This window comes from Podarcis bocagei, assembly GCF_964188305.1.
Source record: "Podarcis bocagei genome assembly, chromosome: 4".
Classification (NCBI taxonomy): Eukaryota; Metazoa; Chordata; class Lepidosauria; order Squamata; family Lacertidae; genus Podarcis; species Podarcis bocagei.
Window position 1 is genome coordinate 86,861,354 of NC_138128.1, and position 24,236 is coordinate 86,885,589.

Below are 24,236 nucleotides of genomic sequence, written 5' to 3' on the forward strand. Positions count from 1 at the left end.
TATGAAGTTACACAGTAACTGTCCCACTAATATTATACAAAAGAGACTGTTGAAAAAGCAGGATTCCATATTGCATGGAATGAGCCCTCTGTGTGCATCACTGTATGAGCAGAATCTCCTTCAAACCTGATGGTGATTTTGGAAACTTGTACTTATTTAGAGAATAGGTTATTTGACCGGGGGGGGGGGGGAGTATCCGGATGGGTTTTGTCAGTGCTGAACGGGCTACTCATGACTGTATTCAGGGTAAACAAAGCCTGGGATGGCTACCAAGGAGGTCATGTAGGAACAGACAGCAGCAACTATTCGTCAAGAAACGCTGGGAAATACACTAGCCCCAGTCCTGATTCAATTTAAATTTTGCATTTTCCAGTTTTGCCATTCAGATTTTGAGTTGACATTTCGCATTTGAAATATAAACCACATTTTGAATGCCAACTTTTAATCTCAAAATTCAAAATGTATGTGATTTGGACATGTTGGTGTCTCTTAATTTGACTTTGGCAGACATGAAATACAAGTCTCATGAATTGTCATCTATCTATTAAATTCCATTATACCTTCTCTACCAGAAGCTGTCAGATACTGATATTGTTGCACATCATCACTGTACTATGTCAGCTATCGGATATAGCCACCATGTGTTAATTCCCCAATAAACACTACATATTTTTCTAATGCCATTGAATAACATGTGTGTTGTCTAATACCATATTTACTCGAATCTAATGCTCACCTTTATTGGCCAAATTACATTGTGAAAATTAAGGTGTACATTAGATTCAATGCACATTCGCATTCACCAGCAAATACTTTTTTTGTTTTGTTTCAAGGTTCTGAAAATTGAGGTGGTGCATTAGATTTCGTGGTGCATTAGTCTCGAGTAAATGCGGTACTGTGAAATATTAAACACTGTTCAGATAATCAAGCACTCATAAAGTATCCGACAAAGAAAGTCACAATGGGGACTCTTTGAGAGAAATGTATCGCGGCAAATTCATTTCAGTTCAAATTTAAACCAGGTAGTGCTTTTCTAAAAGCCAATCACTAGTCATTTCACTAATCACATTAAAACAGAGGGCAGAACTTCTGACACCACGTTGAAGGCTCTGGTCACCTTCCACAAATGAGTCAGTCACCTGCCAGTTCTTTTTAACCCTTTGCTTTCAAGCCTGCAAACGTTCCACCCTCTCTTCTAATCAGTGTTCTTGGGTTTATAAAATCTACAGCACTTCACTGCTAGCCATTATTCAAAGTCACTTTCTATTGATTGCTCCCCCCGCCCGCACCCTGCACTTTTCTCAACTGCTTTTGGCATGGCACTAATTAAACTTTTCCTTTTCCTCCTCCCTTGTTCTGTCTCTCTATCTATTTTGCTCTTTAGCAGAAAAGAAATGGTTTACAGATGAGCCGGATAATGCCTATCCCAGAAACATTCAAATCAAGCCCATGAGTACACACATGGCCAATCAGATCAATCAGTATAAGTCTACAAGCAGCTTGATACCACCAATCAGAGAAGTTGAAGATGAATGTTGACTCACAGAAGGCCAGAACTATTTTTTTAAAAACAACAACTTGACAGACTTCATGAATGGTGATGTGACATTTGTTCCTCTTTCATGCCGAACCACTGGTGGGAAAAGTTAAAGAAAGGCAAGTGTTTGCCAGAAAGCAAAGTAGACAGATCTTTGTTTGTCTGCCTTTAATATTTGCTTCCATGTATTTTGGAAACTATTTCATTTATAAAACAACATAATCAAAGCAGTCATGTATAGCCTCTAGCGTTCTAAATTATTTTTATTTATTAGAAAGAAAATATATTTTTTTCTTTATTTCACTGTCAAGTATTTTCCCTTAACAAAACAGCTACAAATGTGGCCAGACTCCAGCAAAATATATATATTATATTCCTGCTCCTTTTCATGTCTTTCAGGAGAATGATGGTCACAAAACAAAGAAAAAAAATGTAATTAGAGAGAAAAATTATGTATTTTAAAAAGGTCCAACTTGTATTTTAGTAATTCAAAGAAGAAGTAACAAAGAAGAGCATACTAGAATGTTTCTTTCCTGGAAGATGTGTATTTTGTTTAGCATTGACACCAGCTCTTAATAAACTGAAGCATATTTATTTTGGAAAAAAAAAGTGGAAACGTCATATTTTTGTAAAATTAACTTCAGTCTGAAATTATCCATTAGATTACTACCATATGGCGCAGTCCTGTGCACACTTACCTGGGAGTGATCCCCGCTGAACACAATGGGTCTTACTTCCGAGTAAATATGCATGGGATTGCTCCAATAGTTACTACAGATGTTCATACAGAGCATCTTCCTCACAGGTAAATAGAAAGTCCAATATCACATAAATGGCTAATAGTGGCAATAAAGTAGCGGACATTAGCATAGCATAAAACAAAAATGCAGCAAATAAATGAGAGTCTAATGGGGACTACCCAGAAAGCGGTAGAAGAAATGCTGCTTCCCTTCATTGCTTCATGTTGACTATGATTAGCACATCTCGGTGCAAAGGGGTCAAGCATGGAAATTTCAAGTTTATCACCAAGATTCAGAGGCCTTTAATCCCAACCTATTTTGTTTTGATTTTTAAGGGGAGGGAGACAAGGAATCAGATCGTAATATATGCCAGGAACTGTGTTTAGCAAAAGATAAGCTGGAGTTCCGGTCTTGCAGCCCGAAAGGTGACAAAACTAATTTCCATACCACAACTTGCCAATGGCCTCTCGTGCTTGCAAAAGCCGAATCCAGCCTCCCAATCGCAATACATCCAGATATTAGGTGAGCTCTAATTGTGATGTAAACATTGTAGTTCAGGCACTGCTCATGCTATGCTGCAGCCACCTAATTTCTGTCTTCCTTTGTTAGGTGATAGAAATAAAACTTTTAATTTCCAAGCTTTTGGGACTCTGCCCCTAAAGGTAACAACAAAACAAGCATAACTGTAGTAACAAAGAATAATGAATGTATTCAATAGAATATTTTAAAAACGGCCTGTAGGAAAGGTCGCCAGGAGCTTTTTCTACAAAACGGCCAACAAGCTTTCTAGCCGTCAGGCAAAATGGTGATGTTTCATATCTGCGCTGCAATATATGGTCACTCCAGCATTTGAGGCTCTAAATAATTTAGCAACTCTCTCCGGTTTAAATTACGAACTGCTAATCTAGGCTGAGCTGGGGCAGATGATCTCCTGAAGTGAAGGGGGAGACAATCAGGCAGAGGCAAGAGATTGGCATCAGGTTCCACTACACAAGCTGATTTTAGGCTTTGTAATTGTGCAAAGTTGTAAAAAAAAAAAAAACAACCAACGCTGAGATTAAACATTCTGTGATATTGTTATCATTAGAGTAATATCAGTGAATCAAACAAGTACTGAGCAGATAAAGGTGTCCACTATATAACCCACTATTTTAAGCTAAAAACTATCTCAGCTTTAATGTTTGTCTACTGGCTGCAGTACAAATATATTCATACTCACACCTAATAGACTTAATTCCGGAGTGACTTCTTGGACTGTGACTACTTTGTCATTATGTTTTGTAGAATTAGCTTTTCAAAAGAGAGAGGAAATTAAGAACTGTGAATATAATGTATTGGGAATTGGATTGCTTATCAAAAGTACTTATTATCACCACTTTCCTCACAAAGAGCAAACGAACAGCAGTTTGTTTTATACCCATATCACAATACCCAAAACCAAGGTGGGTTTAGCTTTGAGAGGTATAAGTCTACAGGCAGGCTGCAATTTGTATTCTGGATTTTGCTTTAGGTCATTTAAATTCCCCCCCCCCAAGGGCACAAGCCACCCAGACCGTTTGCAAAGGCCAAACTGCAGCCTGTGTAGGTTGTGCAAACGCATGTGGATTGTGCCTAAGTCTGTACTCCTTTTTCATTCATGAACTGCAAGACACAAAAAAGCGAAATATGCCTCAATGCCAAGAGAATTCACTCAATTTGGGTCCAAGTGGTTGTTTGCTTTGAGAGCCAAGAACAGGAATTAAATCAGTTTAAATTACCTGTAAAGAAAAAAAGCTCACCATTCTATTTCTTTGGCCACGTTACATAAAGCAGAAAGTTTTATAACAATGAAGTTGAAATAATAGAGAGTGGCACTCATAGCTCAGCTGTGCAATGCATCTTTATTAAGAATTGGGCAGGTCCAGGTGTAGACTGTAAATAAATACAACACACGGATAAGCCCATGCAAAAATGATCACAGATTGGAATTATAGTGGAAGCTTTCTTACGATTTCCTTCTTGTGACTGCTAATAGCTTTGAATGACTGGATATGGATAGGCAAGGACTTGTGTATGCACTCCAATTCAGTCAGTGGGTTGAGAAAAAGTACAAAATGTGGCCTTAGGTATAGAGAGAATTTCTTGAGAATCTCAGCTCACTTTCTAGTATGTATGTATGTATGTATGTATGTATGTATGTATGATTTTAATCAAGTTTCTAGCCCTTGTTGCTATGAAGGTATATTGAGTATAGGTAAGTCTGTTTAAATTTCACTCAAAAGAGAGGATGGCTAAAACAGATTTTCAGAAATCAGCATGGGGAAGGGGACTTTACTGGCCTTTAAGCACAGTTCCTTGCTCTTCTCCAGATCTTGCAAAATTAGAATGCATGACTCAATATAACAAACACTGCAAAATAACATATGCAGAATGAGGGAAACTGTGGAAAAAGTACTGTACTTGGTTTGCACAATTTGTAAGAAGTTCAGGTTTTTGGTGCAGAATATGGACTGTCTTGAGTGAGTACAAAACTTTAATACATTTCATATAGTGGACACACCGACAGCCCTGGGGAAGAGGCAATTCAGCCTTCATTGGTAACAGTTTCCATGATAGCAGTAGCATTCCCAGTTGGCCATGCCCGCCTGGATCGTACACTACATTGTTCCACATTAATATGCAGCCTCAGAGAATAGGAACTTTTCATATGAGGGCAGTTTCATGTGCGAACCAATCAGTTCCACAAGTGGTATTTTACACCTATATTCCACCTTCCTTCCATAACAGAATTGAAGGCAGGGTACAAGCTGTTTCCAGGCAGTCACTCAGAGAGGCATTGCCAAGAGCCCAACCTGCTTAGCTTCAGCAAAACTGCATCATCAAGTGCCTTCAGACTATGCCCCAGGATAGTATTCCCCCACCCCAACACACACATCAAATACACCAGGCAATGATGACTTCTGTGTGACTGCAACCAGTTATACATGCAACACCTAGCCAATCCAGGGCTAAGCCTTTGGGGGGGGGGGTCATCATTATGTCTGAACTCAAGCTCATGGCATGCTTCACCCCCGACAAACCATGAGCTGTAATCAAGGTTTATTCTTAGCATTACACGCAAACTGGGCCTACAAATCTAGATACAGTGGAGGCTGGTCCCTCAGCCATCCCACATCTGCCTGGCTTTCTTGTTCACAGCTGGTCCAAGAGGCAGCACTTGCCGTCATCCTCATCCTCCTTAGTCTCAGTGTTGCTTTTGTAGAACTCACCAGGGAGGAAGATGGAAATGACATTTGTTTGCTCTGCCTGCCATTGGCTCTGCTGCCACCTATTGCTGGGAGCCCTGCCTTCCACCCCCACCAGCCCCTGTCTAGGTAACAGAGAAATTAAACAAAGTCAGATAAGTGGTGTCTGGCTAAAGAGATGCCCACAAATTTATATTCAACAGAAAGTGGTTTTTCTGCAGCTACGTTGTGGTGGCTCTCATACACGCAGAGTCTACAAGCATTGGCAAGGCAGGACCACAAACACATGGCTATCCTGCAAACATGATCCCAGTTTCTTATCCCCCTGTGCCGTCAGTCACACGCTAGCTCATGGGCTGCTTAGTGATAATAATTAGAGAGGAATAAAGCCAAGTCTAAAGATGTTTTTTCTGTGCTTTGAATTGAGGATGAAATGAAAAGCTAAATTTTGGAACTGAAAAATATTGGGAAAGGGTTTGCACATAGGTGAATTGCCTCTAGACAGTCAATCCTCCAGTTCTGGTGGTAGAAAACGACAATTAATGAAGGTAGAGCTGCAAGTCTCCCCCAATCCCATTGAATTATGCATCTGTAATTTCAGAAGTTGTCTGGATTAGCAGCCACATAGCAAAATTCAAGAGACAACCTCTTAATGGTCTTGCACCATAAGGTGTGATGACTCCAAGAGCCAGACGATTCTATAATTCAACATTATACCAATGCATATAAGACAAATCTGTCAGTGGCTGATAACCCATGATAGCTAAAACATGGAAGATCTATATTCAGATACAGAATACTTCTAATTAGTAGATGCCAGAGATGAAACAACAATGTCAGATGGTTATCTTCACTGTGCCCTGCTTGTTTTTGCATTGTGTATATCGTAGGGGTTTGGTCACTGCTGGAGACAGAAGGCTGGATTAAATGGACTACAAAGAGATTCTTACATTTTTAAGTGCATACTGTGCAATTAGCTGCTTCTTTCACTTTAATTGTTGCACTGTGCTGAGTTGAATTGAACTGAATTTAAGAGTCTTTTCTTCATTTGTTTCAGTTCCCTCTAAGCACTAATTAGTAAGAATCACTGGGGAAGAAACTGCTATGTGATCTCTCTCCATCCAGGGTATATCAAAGAGTTAGCCATTCTAGATCTAGAGAAAGAGGCCACAGTAACAGGGAGCCAAGTCACCAGTTGCCTTGAGGAACTAGTAGGAGCAACACAAGTAAGGGGGGAGTTATGTCATTTCTCCTCAGCCCCTGCCAATGCAGACTTTTTCTTTGTGCATTTTTCTTACTTTCTTGAGACTCAGCTAAGGATAAAGAGTTAAGCAAGCAGAAGCAGGCGAGAATGCAAGGATGAAAGGTATTTCCTCAAGCACACTATTTAGCAGTGATGCAGAAGGCAACCGCAGAAAGCTTTCACTATATATTTTAAAGGAAATTCAGCAAACAGTATTAGCGTCTAACTATTAATCTGGTGTGGTGGATGCCACTGAGAGGCAAGCAAAATGGGTAAACTTGAGGGCTTTGTTTGCAGAAACACGTGCTTTAAGGTACTTTGCAATAATAAGCTGCAGAACTCGCCACATAACAACAGCAATAACTTACAAGTGGGTTAATGATCCATGCTTTCAAAATTGAGCATTCATGACACTGTCCACAGCCAGGTCGGCCACCTCCTCCTTTTAAATACCTTATAGGGTCTTAAAATATCTAAGTACACCACACATAAGTAGCAGCAGTTTAAGGGCTCCATTTGCGACATGCACCTGCCAGGGTCACCAGTTGTCCTACACTTTAAAGCATCGCCCCCTTTTGCAGAACCGTACCATTCCATCTACATGGGGAAGAAAGACCAATCTCACCCGTGACCAACGTGGCCAGATGTGCGTGATGCAGCTGTGCAAGGGGCACTCTGCTTCCATGCTGCATCAGGGTAACTGGTTTTTCCTTACTTCCACGCGTCCCATTTCCACAGACTCCACAAAGAAATACCTTCGTCTCAGATACTACTAGTCCCAAGCACGCCTTGTTTCCTGAAAAATTGACCTGGCCAACCTACATGCATATGACCCTCGAGAACTGACCAGTGAAGCACTCTTAAGCCAGCCTAGTTGCATTCACTTTGGCAGGCTCCCTCACTCTCGAGTGCTATGCCCACGCTAAAGTGCCTCCCAAGAGCAGGCATAAGCATTAAACCCTGGCAGCAATGCGCTCTCTATGCACTGATCACCCAAACATGCTTCCCAGTGGGTTTGTGAGGCAAGCAAATTTTCATATTGTTTTGTGGCAGCTATTGTTGCATGTTCCATTTCACCCAGGTTCATTCCCAATTAATTTGTGGTCTGGAGGCCTTCAAATAAGAAAAGAAAACTGCACAAATGCATCTAATTGAAATTTCAGGAGAAACGCTAGTTTGGTACCTTAATGCAGTTTAGGAAGATAGACTAGAACAAGAAGAAAAAAATCATTAGAGAAAAGTCATCAGATGATTCCAAGGTGAGGTTTAGTAGACTTGTGTTACATTTTCAAAGCAATCTTTTTGAAAAATTAACTTCTCCTTTGGGATACTGTCCATGACATACATGTGTAGTAGAAGTGGCAAATTTTAAACGGCTTGTCATGAAAACCTTGCAGTCAAGATTTAGAAATCTTGTGAATTATCAAAGGTGGCCTACCCATTCTCCCCATGGCCCAGCAATGAAGCAAATATGGGACTATGACTTACAGAGGCATCTGTCTTAGCCAGCTGTTTCTCCCAAAGGGACAACAGGGGGGGAAACAGGGGTGTTAACTCAAAGTTCATCAAGAAAAAGGAGTGTGGCTTCATCATTTGTTTTGTTTGTTTGTTTGAGTAAGGATTGGATGGAGAGAAAGAGAGTGTGCAAATGCTGGTGCTCAGAAATGATCTACCTGACTTTGTCATATGTAATATCCAGTGATAAATATATTGTCTTGTAAAAAGGGTTTGTACATAACTTGTACATGGTTTCATTTTGTATTTTTCTCAGATTAAAAATTTATGTATTTGTGTTCTAAAAACCAAGGAGCTATACTTGTGTGGCTTTTTTCTTCCTTCTTTCCCCCAAGATATAATGCATATTTAGGTTGGGGGTCATATGCATATAGAAGCAGACATGTGCATACACTGCCACAGCTTGCCAGGGAATTATGTGTGCAAACAAGTAGCACACGTGATTTCCAGCCCAATCTACCAGCAGGAGCTTGTGCACATAACCATGTAAAACAAGGTACAATTTTGCTAATCATCTATTTAGAAGCTGTAGCAGGGAGCCAAGTGCAATTGCACCTTATTTTATAGGGCTACGTGAACATAGATCCAACTGTTCTGCACTTGTGCAGTGTTAAATCAGAGCCCTAAACCATCATCTTGTAATTGAACGATTCAACTAAAAGTCTCACCCAAAAGTAACCCTTTGAGAGTTTGAAGTACAGTACTCACATATATTGCCCCAGTAATGCTTACAATAACCTTGGAAAGTGAATCTGCAGTATTATTGTCTCTTGCACCTTTGGAAACCCTTTTTCTTTCCTGCCCCAGAGGAAATGAATTAGGAAGAGAGGGCCTGAGTTTCAACTTGCCAAGAGGTACATTCACCAGAGATCCCTTAAATGCTGAAGTGCCTCATCTGATTCAAGGATCTCTACACTCCTACTGCCAAGCATCTTGAGACACAACTTGAAAGAATGTGTATTTAGCATGGGGGGGGGGGGTTATAGGAAATGAAATTTAGGGAGATTATGTATCTCACTCAATGAAAAGCCAGCCAGTCTTAACACTATGTGCTACAAACCAGCTTTTTGTGGGTGTTGGCTTTTTTTAACACCACCACCACAATGTCCCTGGGCTGAAGGAACAATGGAACAAATCTGTTTCCTTTAATCTTCCAAGCTAATATCTAATATCTTCTAATATCAGCTTGTTCCAGGAACCTTGGAGGTGGACCGGACCCTGACTGACCAAAACCAACTGTCTGCTGGCCACAATGCACATGGCCAGGTCTTGGAGAGTCTGTTCCCTGATAGGCTTTCTTAATCGGGTTCTGGATTTCAGGTTCAGAACTTTAAGACCCCAGAGATGGCATCTAGTGGGATAGGGGCAGAGGATGGTGCTTAGTGGATTATGGGAGAACCCTGCTGACCTTTGCACCTCCAAGAACAATCCCAATGTCGATGATGCAATTAAAATGTCCTGATACAGCTAAAATGGCTCCATAGGGTCAGACAGGCTGTTTGTTGACTCTTTATACCAATTACAATAGCTGCATGTTATAACAGACAAAACTATTAGCATATTCCTCTGCAGGGTTACCGTGGTGCATCTGTGCATTCATAAAAAACAATGTATTGCAATGTGCCCTACAAATAGTCAAGGCACATAGACCATTCAAGACCAGATCTTCTGATCCACCACAGACTTATTCTCCCTTTAGGGAGTGAGAGGCCCAGTTGCCAAGAAACATCAGCTGAAGGCCACAGAAATTTGACACAGCATGGCTGCTCTTTTCAGCTTCCTGCCTTGACATGATCAGTTTCTCACATAATCCACTTTGTCAAGGACTTTTTAATATTTCAAAAACAGGAACAACACCATGTCTGTTACACATTTCCCCTCTCAAAACAAGGGCACTTCCAGACTATCACTATTTTGAGTGGGATTCAGTCACATACTGGCAAATTCAAGATATGCAATTATAGTCCATTGGGAGGTGCTGTGCAACAAATCCATCCCACTGCCCCAAAACAGACTTTTTTGTGATAATGGATGGGAAAACGCACTGGAAAGTGTGGGATAATGATTGCTTGACCCAATGTCATAACATCCTTCAACCGCATCAGAATGAATGCTCAGTAAATACCTGACATCGCCTAAGTCCCCTGCAAACAAATCAGGATGGATGCTCAATAAAGGGGCCATCTGGAAGCAACCTAACCTGCCTACTTCATTTTCAGGGGTAAATGGTTTATTGGAATACTGGCACAAAAATAATAAATGCTTGCAGAAAGATGATCAATTCTGTGTTTTAAAGATCACCTGCATGAAATATGTTTAGAATAACAAAGGAGCTTGAGGTGGCCTACTTGTGTTGATTCTCTCACAGTAACGAAAGTCGGTTAGGCTGAAAGGCAGTGATGTGTCCAAGGCTGGCTTCACAGCTTAGCAGAAGTTTGACTCTCTTCATCAGACTGCTTTTCACACCGCAGTGTAGTAAGGTGTGTGTTTGTGTGTGCTCCCTGCACCCTGCCTTGTGCCGCTTGAATAAAGGGCAGAATTTAAACATAATAATAAATATTATATCCCTGATTTGTATTTTTTGGAATGAAAGTTGAATATTTCCTGAAGTGAGCCTTTGCTACCAAGAACCCTTATAAATTCACTAAGCTGGTTTGCATAACGCGGTCCACCAAACCATCGCTTTCTGAAACAATGTGGACAGTTAGGCTTCGGAGATTAGTTCTCACCTACTTTGGCATTTTTTGCTGCCACATTGCACTGATTTAAGCCAAGTACTGTACTGGTGAGTAGTGTAATAAAAGAAAATTCCTGGGCTCCCCAGACCACTATCAAATTAGAGTATCTATAGACTGCACAGTAAAGATTAAAGACCCATCACTTCACACGGCTGCCATTGGAAATAAAAATGGATCCGGGGCACAGCTCCTTATGGGACCCCAGGATTTTTGGTTTGTGGTGGCGCCCATGGCACTTTCTCAACAATCCAAGTCAGCCAGTGGGCCTCAAGATGCTGGGAGACCAGGGGGCAGTTCTGAAATCTCTTGATATTGCTTTGTGGCCGGCACTTGCCTGAGGCAGAATCCTTTTCTCTTTCAACTTCACATATTCATCCGGACTTCCAAGAATCAATTTTTATCAACATACACTTGAAAGCCAAGTTGGTGGGCATTTTGCCCGGAAATCTGCAGGGTTAGCAGCATAAATGTCCCTTTATATTTCCAGACCTTGCTATGCTATGATAGCCGTCCTGGAAAAAAGAGCACTGTCCATTCTTCCCCTTTTGGTGCTCCAGAAGCGGCCTCTTTTGAAGACAGAATAAGCCCCAAACTGGATTTACCATAATGACCCATACCCATGAAAATAGAGGGTCATTCATCTCTTTCATTCAGAATGGTTACATTTGAAGCCCAAAGACTAGTCAGAGGCATGCAGAAAGAATTAAAACTCTAAGAAGAGAACTGATGCAGATCCCAGACGGCATGTTTTAAAGCTGAGCAATCACGTTCCATCTGTCAGATGATGTGGCTGACACAAGGCACAGTCAATGTGTGAACTCAAACAGGCGCTTTCTGAGCCAAGTTCTACGGGGAATTTACCAAACAAAACTACCAAAGAACCAGATGAAATGGTAGCACAAAATGTATTATAATAAAACTGCCACTTGTTTCTATTACAATGCCATGGTTGTGGTGTGTCCAGAAATACGGACTCATTGTTAAAACCATATTTATGGAAGACAATCTTACTCAGCTACGAGTGTTCACCAAAGAAGAAGTGTGTCATTGCAAAGAAGAAGTGTGACCAAATACTGATCAGAAATGGTTCCAACTAAAACATCATCAACAACAACACACAAATGCAATCTTAAATAGTGTGTGGTTCTGGGTGGCAGCTGAATACTGCCCACCATATGCAAATTACACAGAAGCAGAGACCTGCAACCCAACTTTTGTAGGTAAAGGTAAAGGACCCCTGACAGTTAAGTCCAGTCACGAACGACTCTGGGGTTGCAGCGCTCATCTCGCTTTACTGGCCGGGGGAGCCGACGTTTGTCTGCAGACAGTTTTTCCGGGTCATGTGGCCAGCATGTCTAAGCTGCTTCTGGCGAAACCAGAGCAGCGCACGGAAACGCTGTTTACCTTCCCGCTGGAGCGGTACCTATTTATCTACTTGCACTTTGAAGTGCTTTCAAACTGCTAGGCTGGCAGGATCTGGGACCGAGCAACGAGAGCTCACCCCATCGCAGGGATTCAAACCGCTGACCTTCTGATCAGCAAGCCCAAGGCTCTGTGGTTTAGACCACAGTGCCACCCGCGTCCCCTTATAGTACATTAGACCAGCACAATTCAAACATGAACTGCAGCACATTCCACTTTTTTCTTCTGTGGTTCAGCAAGTTCCAGATGGCTGGTCTTATCATCATAACTGCCCATCACACTCTGTGAAGAGTTCAGAGTGGTATATGTGGTTTTCTGCCATGTTATCTGCACAACCATCCTAGGTTAGGTAGAGAAACGTAACTAGTCCAAGGTCATCTAGGGAGCTTGATTTGAACCTTGCTCCAATTCCAGGACTCTATTCACTAAACCACACTATCTCTCTTGCCAACAATCCACTCTACCTTCCATCCCAAGACCCTGTGAAAGCTGTCATCTAACGGCATTTTCTAGCCTCTCCTCAGTCTCTGGGCAAGAATATAAAAGAGCAGGGGAAGATAAACACAGAACAACTCCTGGCTGCTCCAAATTCACTTTTCCTGAGCCTTCAGTGGACACTGCCCACCAATTCTGAAGTTTTATATTGCAAATGAAAGGGCTGGGGATTTCTCTATGTGTTAAAAAAAGGTACGAAAAACAGATGGCAGAAGTCCCCCTCCTCTACTTCTGATACACAGCAACTATCAGAGGTTAACATGCACACCACTGATAAATTGATCTCACCCGCAACCAGTTCACTGTGTGTGTGTGGGGGGGGTGCATTTTCCATCTGCTACTTACATTTATAAAGTTATGTCTAAGTCAGCTGTCAGAGAGATGCCTCATTCTGCATGAACTTGCAGCTCCACAGAATACAGACAGCCCTTTATAATCTATTATGTATGCCTTTGGACAGATTAATGCAAAGACATGTTGGAGCAGCTGGACTGGGCCCCAGATCAGAATGGGCTTCCTGTGCCAACACTGCTAATATAGTAAGAAGGAGAAGCAGATACTAAAATATCAGCCCAGAGAGACCCAAACACAAACTTTAGCAGGCTAGAGCTGCAGCAAGAGGACTTGCTTTGAGAGCCAGGGCTCAACTCTGGAACTTTCGAAGCCTGAGCTCAGCTTTTAATAACAAATGAGAGAATATATCTTCATTTGTGCAGGGTACATTTTCTTCACCAGAGAGTAATAACAAACATTAGTCAAGGAGCACAGAGTATGAATCAGAAATCCAGAGGTGTCGCTTTCAACAGGTGAAGCTTTCACCAGAATGCAAAGGTGGAGACAGAGGTGGGGAAGTTTTGCTTGCTGTTTAAAAGTAGGAGCCCTGCCAGAAAGCAAGAAAAAAGGCAAATCTTGCTATATAAATAGGACTTCAAGGCCACGCCATCTGTTTTGGCTCCTGAGCTGAAACGGGAATGTGCCACCCCTGTGCCACCGCCCCTGCCTGGAAAGGCAAAGATATGGTGCCCCCGTTGGTGCCTCACCTGCCCCATCACAACAGAGAAGTGGCAATGCTGCCAGTCGTAGAGAGGGTGGGATGAGCACAGGGGCTCCGCCTCTTCAGCTTCTGCCGCCCAAGGCGGTTGCTTCATCCTGCCTCATAAGTGGGCTGGCCATGAAAAAACCGCTTCAAGTGAGACACTTCAAGCATAGAAGGAAGTAGGATTATGCTGTATTGGGCCCTGCGATTGGCAAACTATCCAGAGCTCCTGGATCGGTCAGGTCTGCTCAGAATACTCGGCAACAGAAGAATGCCTGGGGCACTTCTGGCTCATACCAAGTGCCCTCATGAACCCTGGAATGGAGAAGACACCTTCCACATCTAGATCTGGATAAAGCTGCCCAGGACTCCAGCTTGGCATCCACACCAGATTCAACACATCTGAGATTTCAGTGAAGGGTGTTCTATATCACTGGGTGCGCCATCTAGCCAGATGCAACAGTTGACACCTCATCTCACACATTAACTACTGTGAGGTAGAATGCCTTTCAATGGATGACTTTGCCTATTTAGGCTTTTGTTTCCTATTTATAATGGTCTTGTAATGCAAGGGAGGCATCACTGACCCTAAATCAATGGTTTTAACTCCAGTATTTTTAAACTATTCAAATGTATTATAGCTAGTTGCTGGAGAAGATTCTCTTTGAGTATCATTTAACACTGGAGTAGCTAAAGTGTTTAATATTGCTATGAAATTCTGAGTCTTCACAGTGTGGATAACAGAATTAATACAGTGGTGCCTCGCAAGACGAAAATAATCCGTTCCACGAGTCTCTTCGTCTAGCGGTTTTTTCGTCTTGCGAAGCAACCCTATTAGCGGCTTAGCGCTATTAGCGGTTTAGCGGCTATTAAAGGCTTAGGGGCTTAGCGGCTAAAAGGCTATTAGCGGCTTAGAAAAAGGGGGTGGAAAGCGAAAAAAATCGCAAGACTCGCAAGACGTTTTCGTCTTGCGAAGCAAGCCCATAGGGAAATTCGTCTTGCGAAGCGCATCGAAAAACGGAAAATCCTTTCGTCTAGCGGGTTTTTCGTCTTGCGAGGCATTCGTCTTGCGGGGCACCACTGTATTGTTTGATGAAGCTTCCACGATGTACAATTCTGATTTGGGAAGCAAGACAGAATATGATAAACATGTCCCTTATAAAGACAGATTGAAACCATCAGTTCTAATTTTAAAATGAGGGATGTAGATGAGACAAATCAGCAGACACAAGCCATTTTGTTTTTCATATTGTATAGATTGAAAAATATTGTATTTCCCTCCCAAAAGAAATACAACTTTTCTAGTATCTCTCCTCCATGAATAGAAATTCTGGACATTCGTGCTCTTTGGCCAACCACCCTCTGCTTAAGAACCTCTGCTGAAGGAGAGTCCACCACTAATGAAGGAGAGTCCCTCAAAAATGGAAGACTTGTCCAAATGAAGAGAGCGAAAAGGAACAAAACTTTGGCAAAGTAAGTGCAGGCATATAGTAAGGGAAACCAAAGGAGCAGCACATAGCTAAAAATATTACCAACAACAAGAAGTTATTTGAAGACCTCAGTAGCAAGAAACTAGCTAGAGAAACTGTTGGTCCCTTGGATGACAAGGGTATGACCCTTCGCAACAGCAAGTCCTATCTCATTAACTTATCTGGGTTCTTTGAGAGTGTCAATGAGCATGTGCAGAGAGGTGATCCCATTGGCAGAGTGTAGCTTCAAAAAGCTTTCAACTAGGCATCTCACCAAAGATTCCTGAGTAAGCTTAGCAGTCATGGAATAAGAGGAGAGGTCCTCTTGTTGATGAGGAACTCACTGTTAGGAATTTTTTCTTAATGTTTCTTAAAAACACAACTATTCATTATTTGAACCCATTGAAAACAAACTTGCTCCTTCAGACTTAGCTGTTATATCGCCTCTTAATCATCTCTTCTCCAGTCCAGCCTAAGCATACCTGACTCCTTCAACCGTTCTCCTTAGGACTTGGTAACCTCCAGGCTGGTCCATTAGGGCAAATGGGGCATTGCACCACCAACCTCAGGTAGACCCTACCTACTTGCCTTCTACAGTTTTCATGCGGAACTGTTAAATTTCTCCTCCTTAGTCTCAGTGTTGCCATTACAGCCAGCCAGCCAGCAGGGAGGAGAGTGGGGGTAAAAATAGAATTAATGGCTCTGGCTCCACCTACTGTTGGCCTCTCTGGTCGTCTTCTCTACCAATTTCAATAGGTACCAGCCACCAGTGGTGGCTCCTCACTACCTTTGTTGCACTCCTTCCTCTTCATCGATCTGCTTCTTAAACTGTGGTGCACAGAACAGGATACAGTACTCCAGGTAAAGTCAGAGCAAAGCCAAATAGAGTGGGAACAATTACTTTTCATGATATGGACACTCACTATGTTGATGCAGTCTACAATTGCACTAGCTATGCAATACAGCAGCTAAAAATGCTAACTGGCGATTAGCTTGTGGTCTACTAAACCTCTTAAGATTGGGGTGGCTAAACCAAGCTGCATCAAGGGTTGGCCAACCCACCAAGGTTCCTATTCTAGCTGTGGACATTGCCCAAGTAGCCAATGTCCACACTGTATATACAATATGCACACATAAACATATTCAGAGAGTCCCCCCTCCTGATCCCCCCTCCTGGATTTCTGAAAAATAAGTCATGTCAGACTAACCTGATCTCGTTTTTTGACAGAATTACAAGCCTGGTAGATGAAGGGAACGCAGTGGATGTAGCCTACCTTGATTTCAGCAAGGCATTTGACAAGGTGCCCCATGATATTCTTGTAAAGAAGCTGGTAAAATGCGGTCTTGACTATGCTACCACTCAGTGGATTTGTAACTGGCTGACTGACCGAACCCAAAGGGTGCTCATCAATGGTTCCTCTTCATCCTGGAGAAGAGTGACTAGTGGGGTGCCACAGGGTTCTGTCTTGGGCCCGGTCTTATTCAACATCTTTATCAACGACTTGGATGATGGACTCAAGGGCATCCTGATCAAATTTGCAGATGACACCAAACTGGGAGGGGTGGCTAACACCCCAGAGGACAGGATCACACTTCAAAACGACCTTGACAGATTAGAGAACTGGGCAAAAACAAACAAGATGAATTTTAACAGGGAGAAATGTAAAGTATTACACTTGGGCAAAAAAAATGAGAGGCACAAATACAAGATGGGTGACACCTGGCTTGAGAGCAGTACATGTGAAAAGGATCTAGGAGTCTTGGTTGACCACAAACTTGACATGAGCCAACAGTGTGACGCGGCAGCTAAAAAAGCCAATGCAATTCTGGGCTGCATCAATAGGAGTATAGCATCTAGATCAAGGGAAGTAATAGTGCCACTGTATTCTGCTCTGGTCAGACCACACCTGGAGTACTGTGTCCAGTTCTGGGCACCACAATTCAAGAAGGACACTGACAAACTGGAACGTGTCCAGAGGAGGGCAACCAAAATGGTCAAAGGCCTGGAAACGATGCCTTATGAGGAACGGCTAAGGGAGCTGGGCATGTTTAGCCTGGAGAAGAGGAGGTTAAGGGGTGATATGATAGCCATGTTCAAATATATAAAAGGATGTCACATAGAGGAGGGAGAAAGGTTGTTTTCTGCTGCTCCAGAGAAGCGGACACGGAGCAATGGATCCAAACTACAGGAAAGAAGATTCCACCTAAACATTAGGAAGAACTTCCTGACAGTAAGAGCTGTTCGACAGTGGAATTTGCTGCCAAGGAGTGTGGTGGAGTCTCCTACTTTGGAGGTCTTTAAGAAGAGGCTTGACAACCATATGTCAGGAGTGCTCTGATGGTGTTTCCTGCTTGGCAGGGGGTTGGACTCGATGGCCCTTGTGGTCTCTTCCAACTCTATGATTCTATGATTCTATGATTCTATGATCCACAGTGGGGTCTATCTTGCTGCATCACTGGGCTGGGCTAGGGTTGGTGGAGCTTGTAGTTCAGCAACGTCTGGGAACCCATGGTTGTTCTAAGAGAAGTAGCTTCACCTTCCAGTTTGGTGTCCACTGCAAATCTAATCAGCATCTCCTCTACTCCATCATCCAAGTGATTAAGAAACAGGTCGAGCAGCATAGGGCTGTTCAGAGCTTACTATCAGAACTAGCCGGTAATTCTGCCATATTTCAAGGTTGTGCACTACCCACAGTGTATAATCTAATGGATATTATAAGAAAAGATGGGCTGGGCTTGCTATGGCTATTCTGACGTGGCTCTTAATGGCTAAGACACTCAGAAGAACACAATAAAAAATAAGACTGGTGTCCAAAATGCTAGAAAGCAAACCTGACTGGCCCAAGGTCATCCAAAGAGACATCCAAAGTCAAACCTTAAATACAGCTTAGAAAGAACAGGCACAAGAAATATATGGGGACAGAAGCAACTCTCAAATCTAATATGCTTTTATCAGCCTGGTGTGTTTTGTTTATTTATTTTTTTAAAAATACCCAAATAAATAAAATCAACAGATCTACCACATTTCTGCAATGAATGGAGGTTCCCCCACCCTCCCTCTCTTCCCTCCCAGCAAGCTGGATGACTTCTTATCAGATGTGTCACTTGGCGAAATAATTGCCAGCAATAATGGTTGCAATAGCAGCATACTCTGAGCACAATTTATCTATGTCTGTTCTATCTTTCAACTTCAAAGCTTCGGCTGCCTCACAGATCACATCAAAATGACACCCCTGTCGTTAATGACAGTGGTCTAATGCAATACAGAGAAGTCAAATCACTCCTCCGGATAGGCGAGAAATGCTCATACGAAAAACTAAGCATGTGCAGGGTCCTGACATTCATATTCAGATCGGTATTTGAAGCAGTAAGGGGGAGCTTGGTTTGACATTCAGATTTATTCATATTTGGAAACAGCCTGCTCTTAGGGGAACAAGGAGCTAGAGAGAAGGGAAGAATATGAGAGGACAGCATACAGCTATAATTAATGTAAGGCTAACTCACGGACACAAAGGAAGGCCAGAGTCCACTCAATACATCAAGCTTCAGCCACAAAGCTGAGAAATCCGACAAAGGCCAACAGGATTGCATGAAGCAAATGAGCAACACACAAATCTCCACGTTTCTCAAAGCTGATGCATACTGCTGGATTGTCCAAGCTCTTGTCAGCTGTTCAAGAAAGTGTTGTTGCGGGAGGATGCCAAACTGCAAAACATACTCACATCCTCCGTCTTTATCTAACATCTATCAAGTTTTGTTCCGTCTGTCAGTGTGTGTGTGTATCAAATCGATACAATGAACCTACCCAAACAAAACACTTATCCACATACCTATATTGGCTTGTTTGGTTGATGCAATGCAGTCTGTCAGGTGGGAAGTGGTTCTTGCCAGTTTGCTAGGGAGCACTGAAAATAATGATGCTGATGATGATGATGATAAGTATCACACGAGGCAGAAGGAAAACTTGAAGGCAGATTGAAATACATGCAACTTTACCGAGGAACACCTCACATTTAGCAAGGTAGAAAGAAGGCACTATACAGGCAAACACTTGTAAGTTATCACCTCCTAGCACAGCTGGCTCCATGGACAGCTGGCCTGGACAATCCAACTGGTACACCCTCTTTGTGCGGGAAGCCTTTGTCCCCTAAGCAGAACTTCTGTTCTGCACCTCTTCTTCCATGGGAAAGTTGTGAGGCAGTGTGCTTCTGACTAGGTCACCCTGTGCACTGTTGGTTAGCCATGTCAATCATAACTGATGCCTACTTCTCCCAGGGATTTGCTAGAGCTAGGCAATCCACGCGTTACCTAATTTCATGGCATTGTTCACCATTAAATGAGGTGGCATTCTGGTCATGAGGTGGATTTTTGAGGGGGTGGAGCAAAACTTACTGAAGCTCCTCAAAACTGGTGGTTGTCATTTATAGTTTTCCAGAATGCCCTAATCTATTCAGGGGTGGAGAGAGGTAGCCCTCCCAACAACTTTTTTGGGGCAGTTGTCATTCCTCAATCCAGGAACCTCAGGCCATTCAGGGAAATTCAAAATGGTGGCCACCAGCCTGATTAACCATTAAAGAGATCTAGCAAGTTTCATCTCCTTCGAAAATTGAACCCCAAGTTTCAAAAAAGAAAGAAAGAAAAGAAGATGCTTCACCCCCTCCTCTGTCACCAAATTCACCCCAAAAATTCAGGTAAGCTTGATGGTCCTTCAACTTGGTTCAAGTCAGCTTGTTTTTCTATGTGGAATAGATTTTTTGTAGATTTATAAGGCCCCACCAGCAATCTGAAACTCAGACACAGGTCTGCCACCTCAATGAGAGCATGCCTTTCACATACCCTCCAACAGGTCATGGGGAGAAAATGGGGATGTGCGTATTCCAGGACATGCTCCCCCAGGAGTCATGCGACCTGCCCAAGATCATGGCGCCTCAAAACGTCAAGTCAAACCGTTGGAAGGTTACATCGCCTGCTACAGCTGTAGTTGCTGCATTTGCAGCACTGAAGTGACATGCAGTAAACATTTATAGTCAAACTATAGTGTGAGAGCAATTGGCCTCTCACCAATGCTGAATGTCCTTGTTGAGGATTCAGAGACGATGCCGGGGGGGGGGGGACCCTCCTTATGGAGAAAGCTGGTTTTGGTCTGGGACTAAAGTTGCCACTTACTTGAAGTGAAATCTTAATATGAATTTGGCACTTCCTACTATAAAGTTTTGTCAAGAAAAATCAATTTCCTCAAAGCGCCCTTGCACCTTCTTACAGTTAGCTCATCAATTTTTGTCTGGGCAAACTCCCACCCCCACCCCCTGCATACGTCTCTTGCCTTAAGGAATCCCCTCACAAAAGTAAAAAGAAAACGCAATTGCTTTTCTTAAACCTCTGTCCAAATACTCCTTGGAGACTGAACTATTAAACAATCGAGATATTCCAAAAATAACAGTCCCTGGATGAGCTTGTCCCTGTAATTCCATATGAGCCATATGGGAACTTATCACTGAAGCCACATTAGTCTTGATTTAAGGTCTTTTGACACATTATTACAGCACTCCAGCATCACTTCACACCTGCCATCCTGTCAATCAGATGGGGAGGGGGGAACCCATTTTGATGTCAATCAAGAAATCCTGAGGGAAGTGTAACCTGTTAAGAAGTATTACCCTTTGCCCGCAACGATTCTTCAGCTTTGAATTTAAAGGACATATGCCAGAAATAATTAAAGACCATTCTTTTGTATCCTCATATATAAATGAAGGCATTTAGCGCCAGCAGATTTATATTGTCTGGGCTGAGAAGCTAGTTCATGTTCCACAGCTGTTTTTGCTGCAATTAATAGACTGTGCTTGTCCACGACAGTGTCCTGCCAATTTGCCCTTGTAGTCACTCTCGAGGCTATCCTCTCAGTTTACTGATGTACAAGAAGCATTGTTTTTGCAGTAGGAAGAAGAGGTTGTGTCAACCTCAAATAACATGAAAATGAAAGCACAAACCTGGCTTATACCCTTCATGGCTGAAACAGCAACCTCCCTCTAGAATTATAGTTTACACAGCTTAGCTACTATTTCTTAGGAGAGTGGTTGGGTGTGTGTAGACCAGGGGTTGTCAACCTGGTCCCTACCGCCCACTAGTGGGCGTTTCAGGATTCTAGGTGGGCGGTAGGGGGTTCTACGGCACAGGCTGAATCCTCCTTCTATCGAGAACTGGTGGGCGGTAAGGAATTTTTACCATCAAGAAAGATGCATTAGTGGGCAGTAGGTATAAAAAGGTTGACTACCCCTGGTGTAGACAGACAGACAGACAGTCCCTCTGGTGAGAAACACAGCATCCTCCTTGTGTGGTAGTTTGCCCACCTTTGGCTCCACCCTGCATTCAGCTCTCTCCTGTGCCTCCTAGAAGCTGCCAGCATGAGACAGAGGTCACACCCCAGAAACAGCTTTGGCCAGCCATACCGCGCGACGGTAGTCAATGTGTCTCAAACCCTTCTTGAGTTTGGAACTTCCCCTACATGCAAAGACAGGCTCCAGCGGATTGAGCAGACGAGACCAACAATGGGTCCAATGGTCAAGAAGGCTGTTTCTGTACATGCTGTGGAGGGAAGCAAGGGGCAGATGGGGCTCATCCACCTGGGAAGGTAGCCCATCTAGAAGGTAAACTCTGATGCTAAACTTCTGCTGCCTTGCAGGATATCTTTGGAAAAACAAAAGCTTAAGGAGAAACCCTACACACTCCTTGCAGAGTGGAGTTCCTAAGACGGCGGGATGGTACATTGTACACCTCCTTCCAGTAACGCTTGCAGCCAAGTCAGTGTCAAATGTATTGCCCTGCTTTCCTCTGGCCAACGTCAGCGAGGCTGGGGGAGGGGGGAGGTAATTGTTGTCTAGGCAGCCCAGGTCACTTTGGTGCTGCTAATACAGCTGTTTGACTTCACCCCTGGAGGTGCATTCCATCATCTCTCGAGGCAGACAAATCATTTACAGTGGTGCCTCGGGTTACATACGCTTCAGGTTACAGACTCCGCTAACCCAGAAATAGTGCTTCAGGTTAAGAACTTTGCTTCAGGATGAGAACAGAAATTGTGCTCCAGCGGCACAGCAGCAGCAGGAGGCCCCATTAGCTAAAGTGCTGCTTCAGGTTAAGAACAGTTTCAGGTTAAGTACGGACCTCCAGAATGAACTAAGTTCATAACCCGAGGTACCACTGTATTAGTATTCAGTTTAGAATTCAAAATGCTAAAAAATGTAGTTTCGGTGTTCTCTCTTTTTCTTTTACAAACGTAATTTTATTTCAGTGTATTTTAATACCAGGAAAGGGGGACTTGGTGGTGGACTCCAACTCCTGTCAGCCCCAGCCCTAATGCAACAACACCTGGAGAGCCACAGCTTCCTCATCCCTATGCCCTTATAACAGCAAGAGTCGTTGTCAATTTCCACTGAGCACTGGAGATGGGACTGAGAAAATTCTGCATGAAGGGACAATGAAATGGCCGCTACTGGCTGCTGCTCGCTACTCCAAGAAAACTACCTACCCTCCAAATTATTGAAAATTTTCTTCCAAAGTGGGCTTAAATTTTGGCTCCTGTTTTATGACCTATTCACAGTGTGCTTTAGTATTGCCTTAGAATTTCTTTTAGAAGCTTGATAGGTGCAGAGTTGAGCTTACCTTAGCCTTGTGAAGTGCCTGAAGGTCACACGTGTGTTTTTTATGTCCATTGAATATTTCTCCAGCACTCTCCTGGCTCCCCCAGCTGCTCACACTTCCCCACCTGAAAAATATCAATGGGAGGAGCTACCTCATGACCTATTCCCTTTCAGCTTTAATTGAAATACAGGAGGCTGGAGAAGCTAGCTAATGAGCACCTGAGACTGAATAGAGCTTGCTGATTTCCTTTTAATGGAAAATCCTTCCTTTTGAATTAAAACAAAAACAAAACAAAACTGTACTTATTTAAAAGAAGTAATGAACTATAACTATAACATCATGGGGCTTTCAGGAAGTGTGGGCACCCAGGAGGTCTGCAGAAAGCAGACCACAAAAATACAGGGCTCTCCGAAAACCCCTTGGCCACCTTGAAGGTAAGGCAAGTGCAACAAAAAAGCTCCATACCCCACCCATAAAAATGTCACTGCAATTTCTCTTCCCTTTGATCATTTCTGAATGGAATTTCTTTTCTCATTAACTGATGATGGATACGTGAAAAACTGCAGAAGTCATTTTTGAGAGCAGGGGTGCTGAAAAGCTTATGGGGTAATTAATACTAGAAGGAAGTCCACAAATGTATGTGGATATGTGGTAGTAGTTTTGGCTGTGTTCCTTCCCAACAAGCTTCGCTCTTGTCTTTTGTTTCATCTTGTTTCTGCCTTACCTTCTTAAGCCTAATCCTCCTCCCTCTCATGTTTTCCTGCATTAAGAAATTCAGAGTCAAGTTGGGGGCAGCCTGATGATCTAAGAAAACAGCACAAAGGCTTAGTAAAGTCATGCTGGAATGGAATAGAATATGCGGCAATAATTGCCGTGTTTCCCCAACCATCTCTTCCAGCTTCCTCCTACAGAGCTTTAAGGAGGATGGTTTATTCTGAGTAAGTGTGTTGGTTACTAGGCTTGTGGAAGAAGTGCCTTTGTGACATCAGCAGCCATTTTACCAATCCCATGTCTTGTTTCATACCTCTTGGTAGGCATTCACCTAGATGACAGTGGATTGGTGTAACAGCTACTGATGTAACAGTGGAAGAAGAAAACTACTCATTCCCTCTAGTTTCTAATGGTGGAGGAACATTTCATTGGCTAAGCTGAACAGACCAATACTTGCTCTTCCTTGATAAT

At 42.9% G+C, this 24,236-nt stretch overlaps 2 protein-coding genes across 34 annotated transcripts in view; one reads left to right on the plus strand and one right to left on the minus strand.

The window, feature by feature from the left end:
* KCNMA1 (potassium calcium-activated channel subfamily M alpha 1) overlaps positions 1–8,550 on the plus strand; it is a 566,228-nt gene extending 557,678 nt beyond the window's left edge. For 11 of the 14 annotated variants that reach the window (XM_081191549.1, XM_081191547.1, XM_081191548.1 and 8 more), the window contains one exon: positions 1,385–8,550. In XM_081191549.1, coding sequence (XP_081047675.1) covers positions 1,385–1,539 — 155 coding nt within the window. In that variant the 3' untranslated portion in view covers positions 1,540–8,550. The remainder of the gene's footprint in view (positions 1–1,384) is intronic. The other 3 variants (XM_081191552.1, XM_081191558.1, XM_081191556.1) reach the window with 1 other exon arrangement.
* Positions 1–24,236, minus strand: part of LOC308585812 (uncharacterized protein) — a 229,543-nt gene that overhangs the window by 84,832 nt on the left and 120,475 nt on the right. For 9 of the 20 annotated variants that reach the window (XR_014007566.1, XR_014007568.1, XR_014007569.1 and 6 more), the window contains 3 exons: positions 23,779–23,858; positions 23,076–23,178; positions 19,250–19,324 (listed from right to left, as the gene is read on the minus strand). The gene's annotated coding sequence lies outside the window, so the exon portion shown is untranslated. Of the gene's footprint in view, positions 1–19,249; positions 19,325–23,075; positions 23,179–23,778; positions 23,977–24,236 lie in introns of those variants that run through there. The other 11 variants (XR_014007561.1, XR_014007562.1, XR_014007563.1 and 8 more) reach the window with 3 other exon arrangements.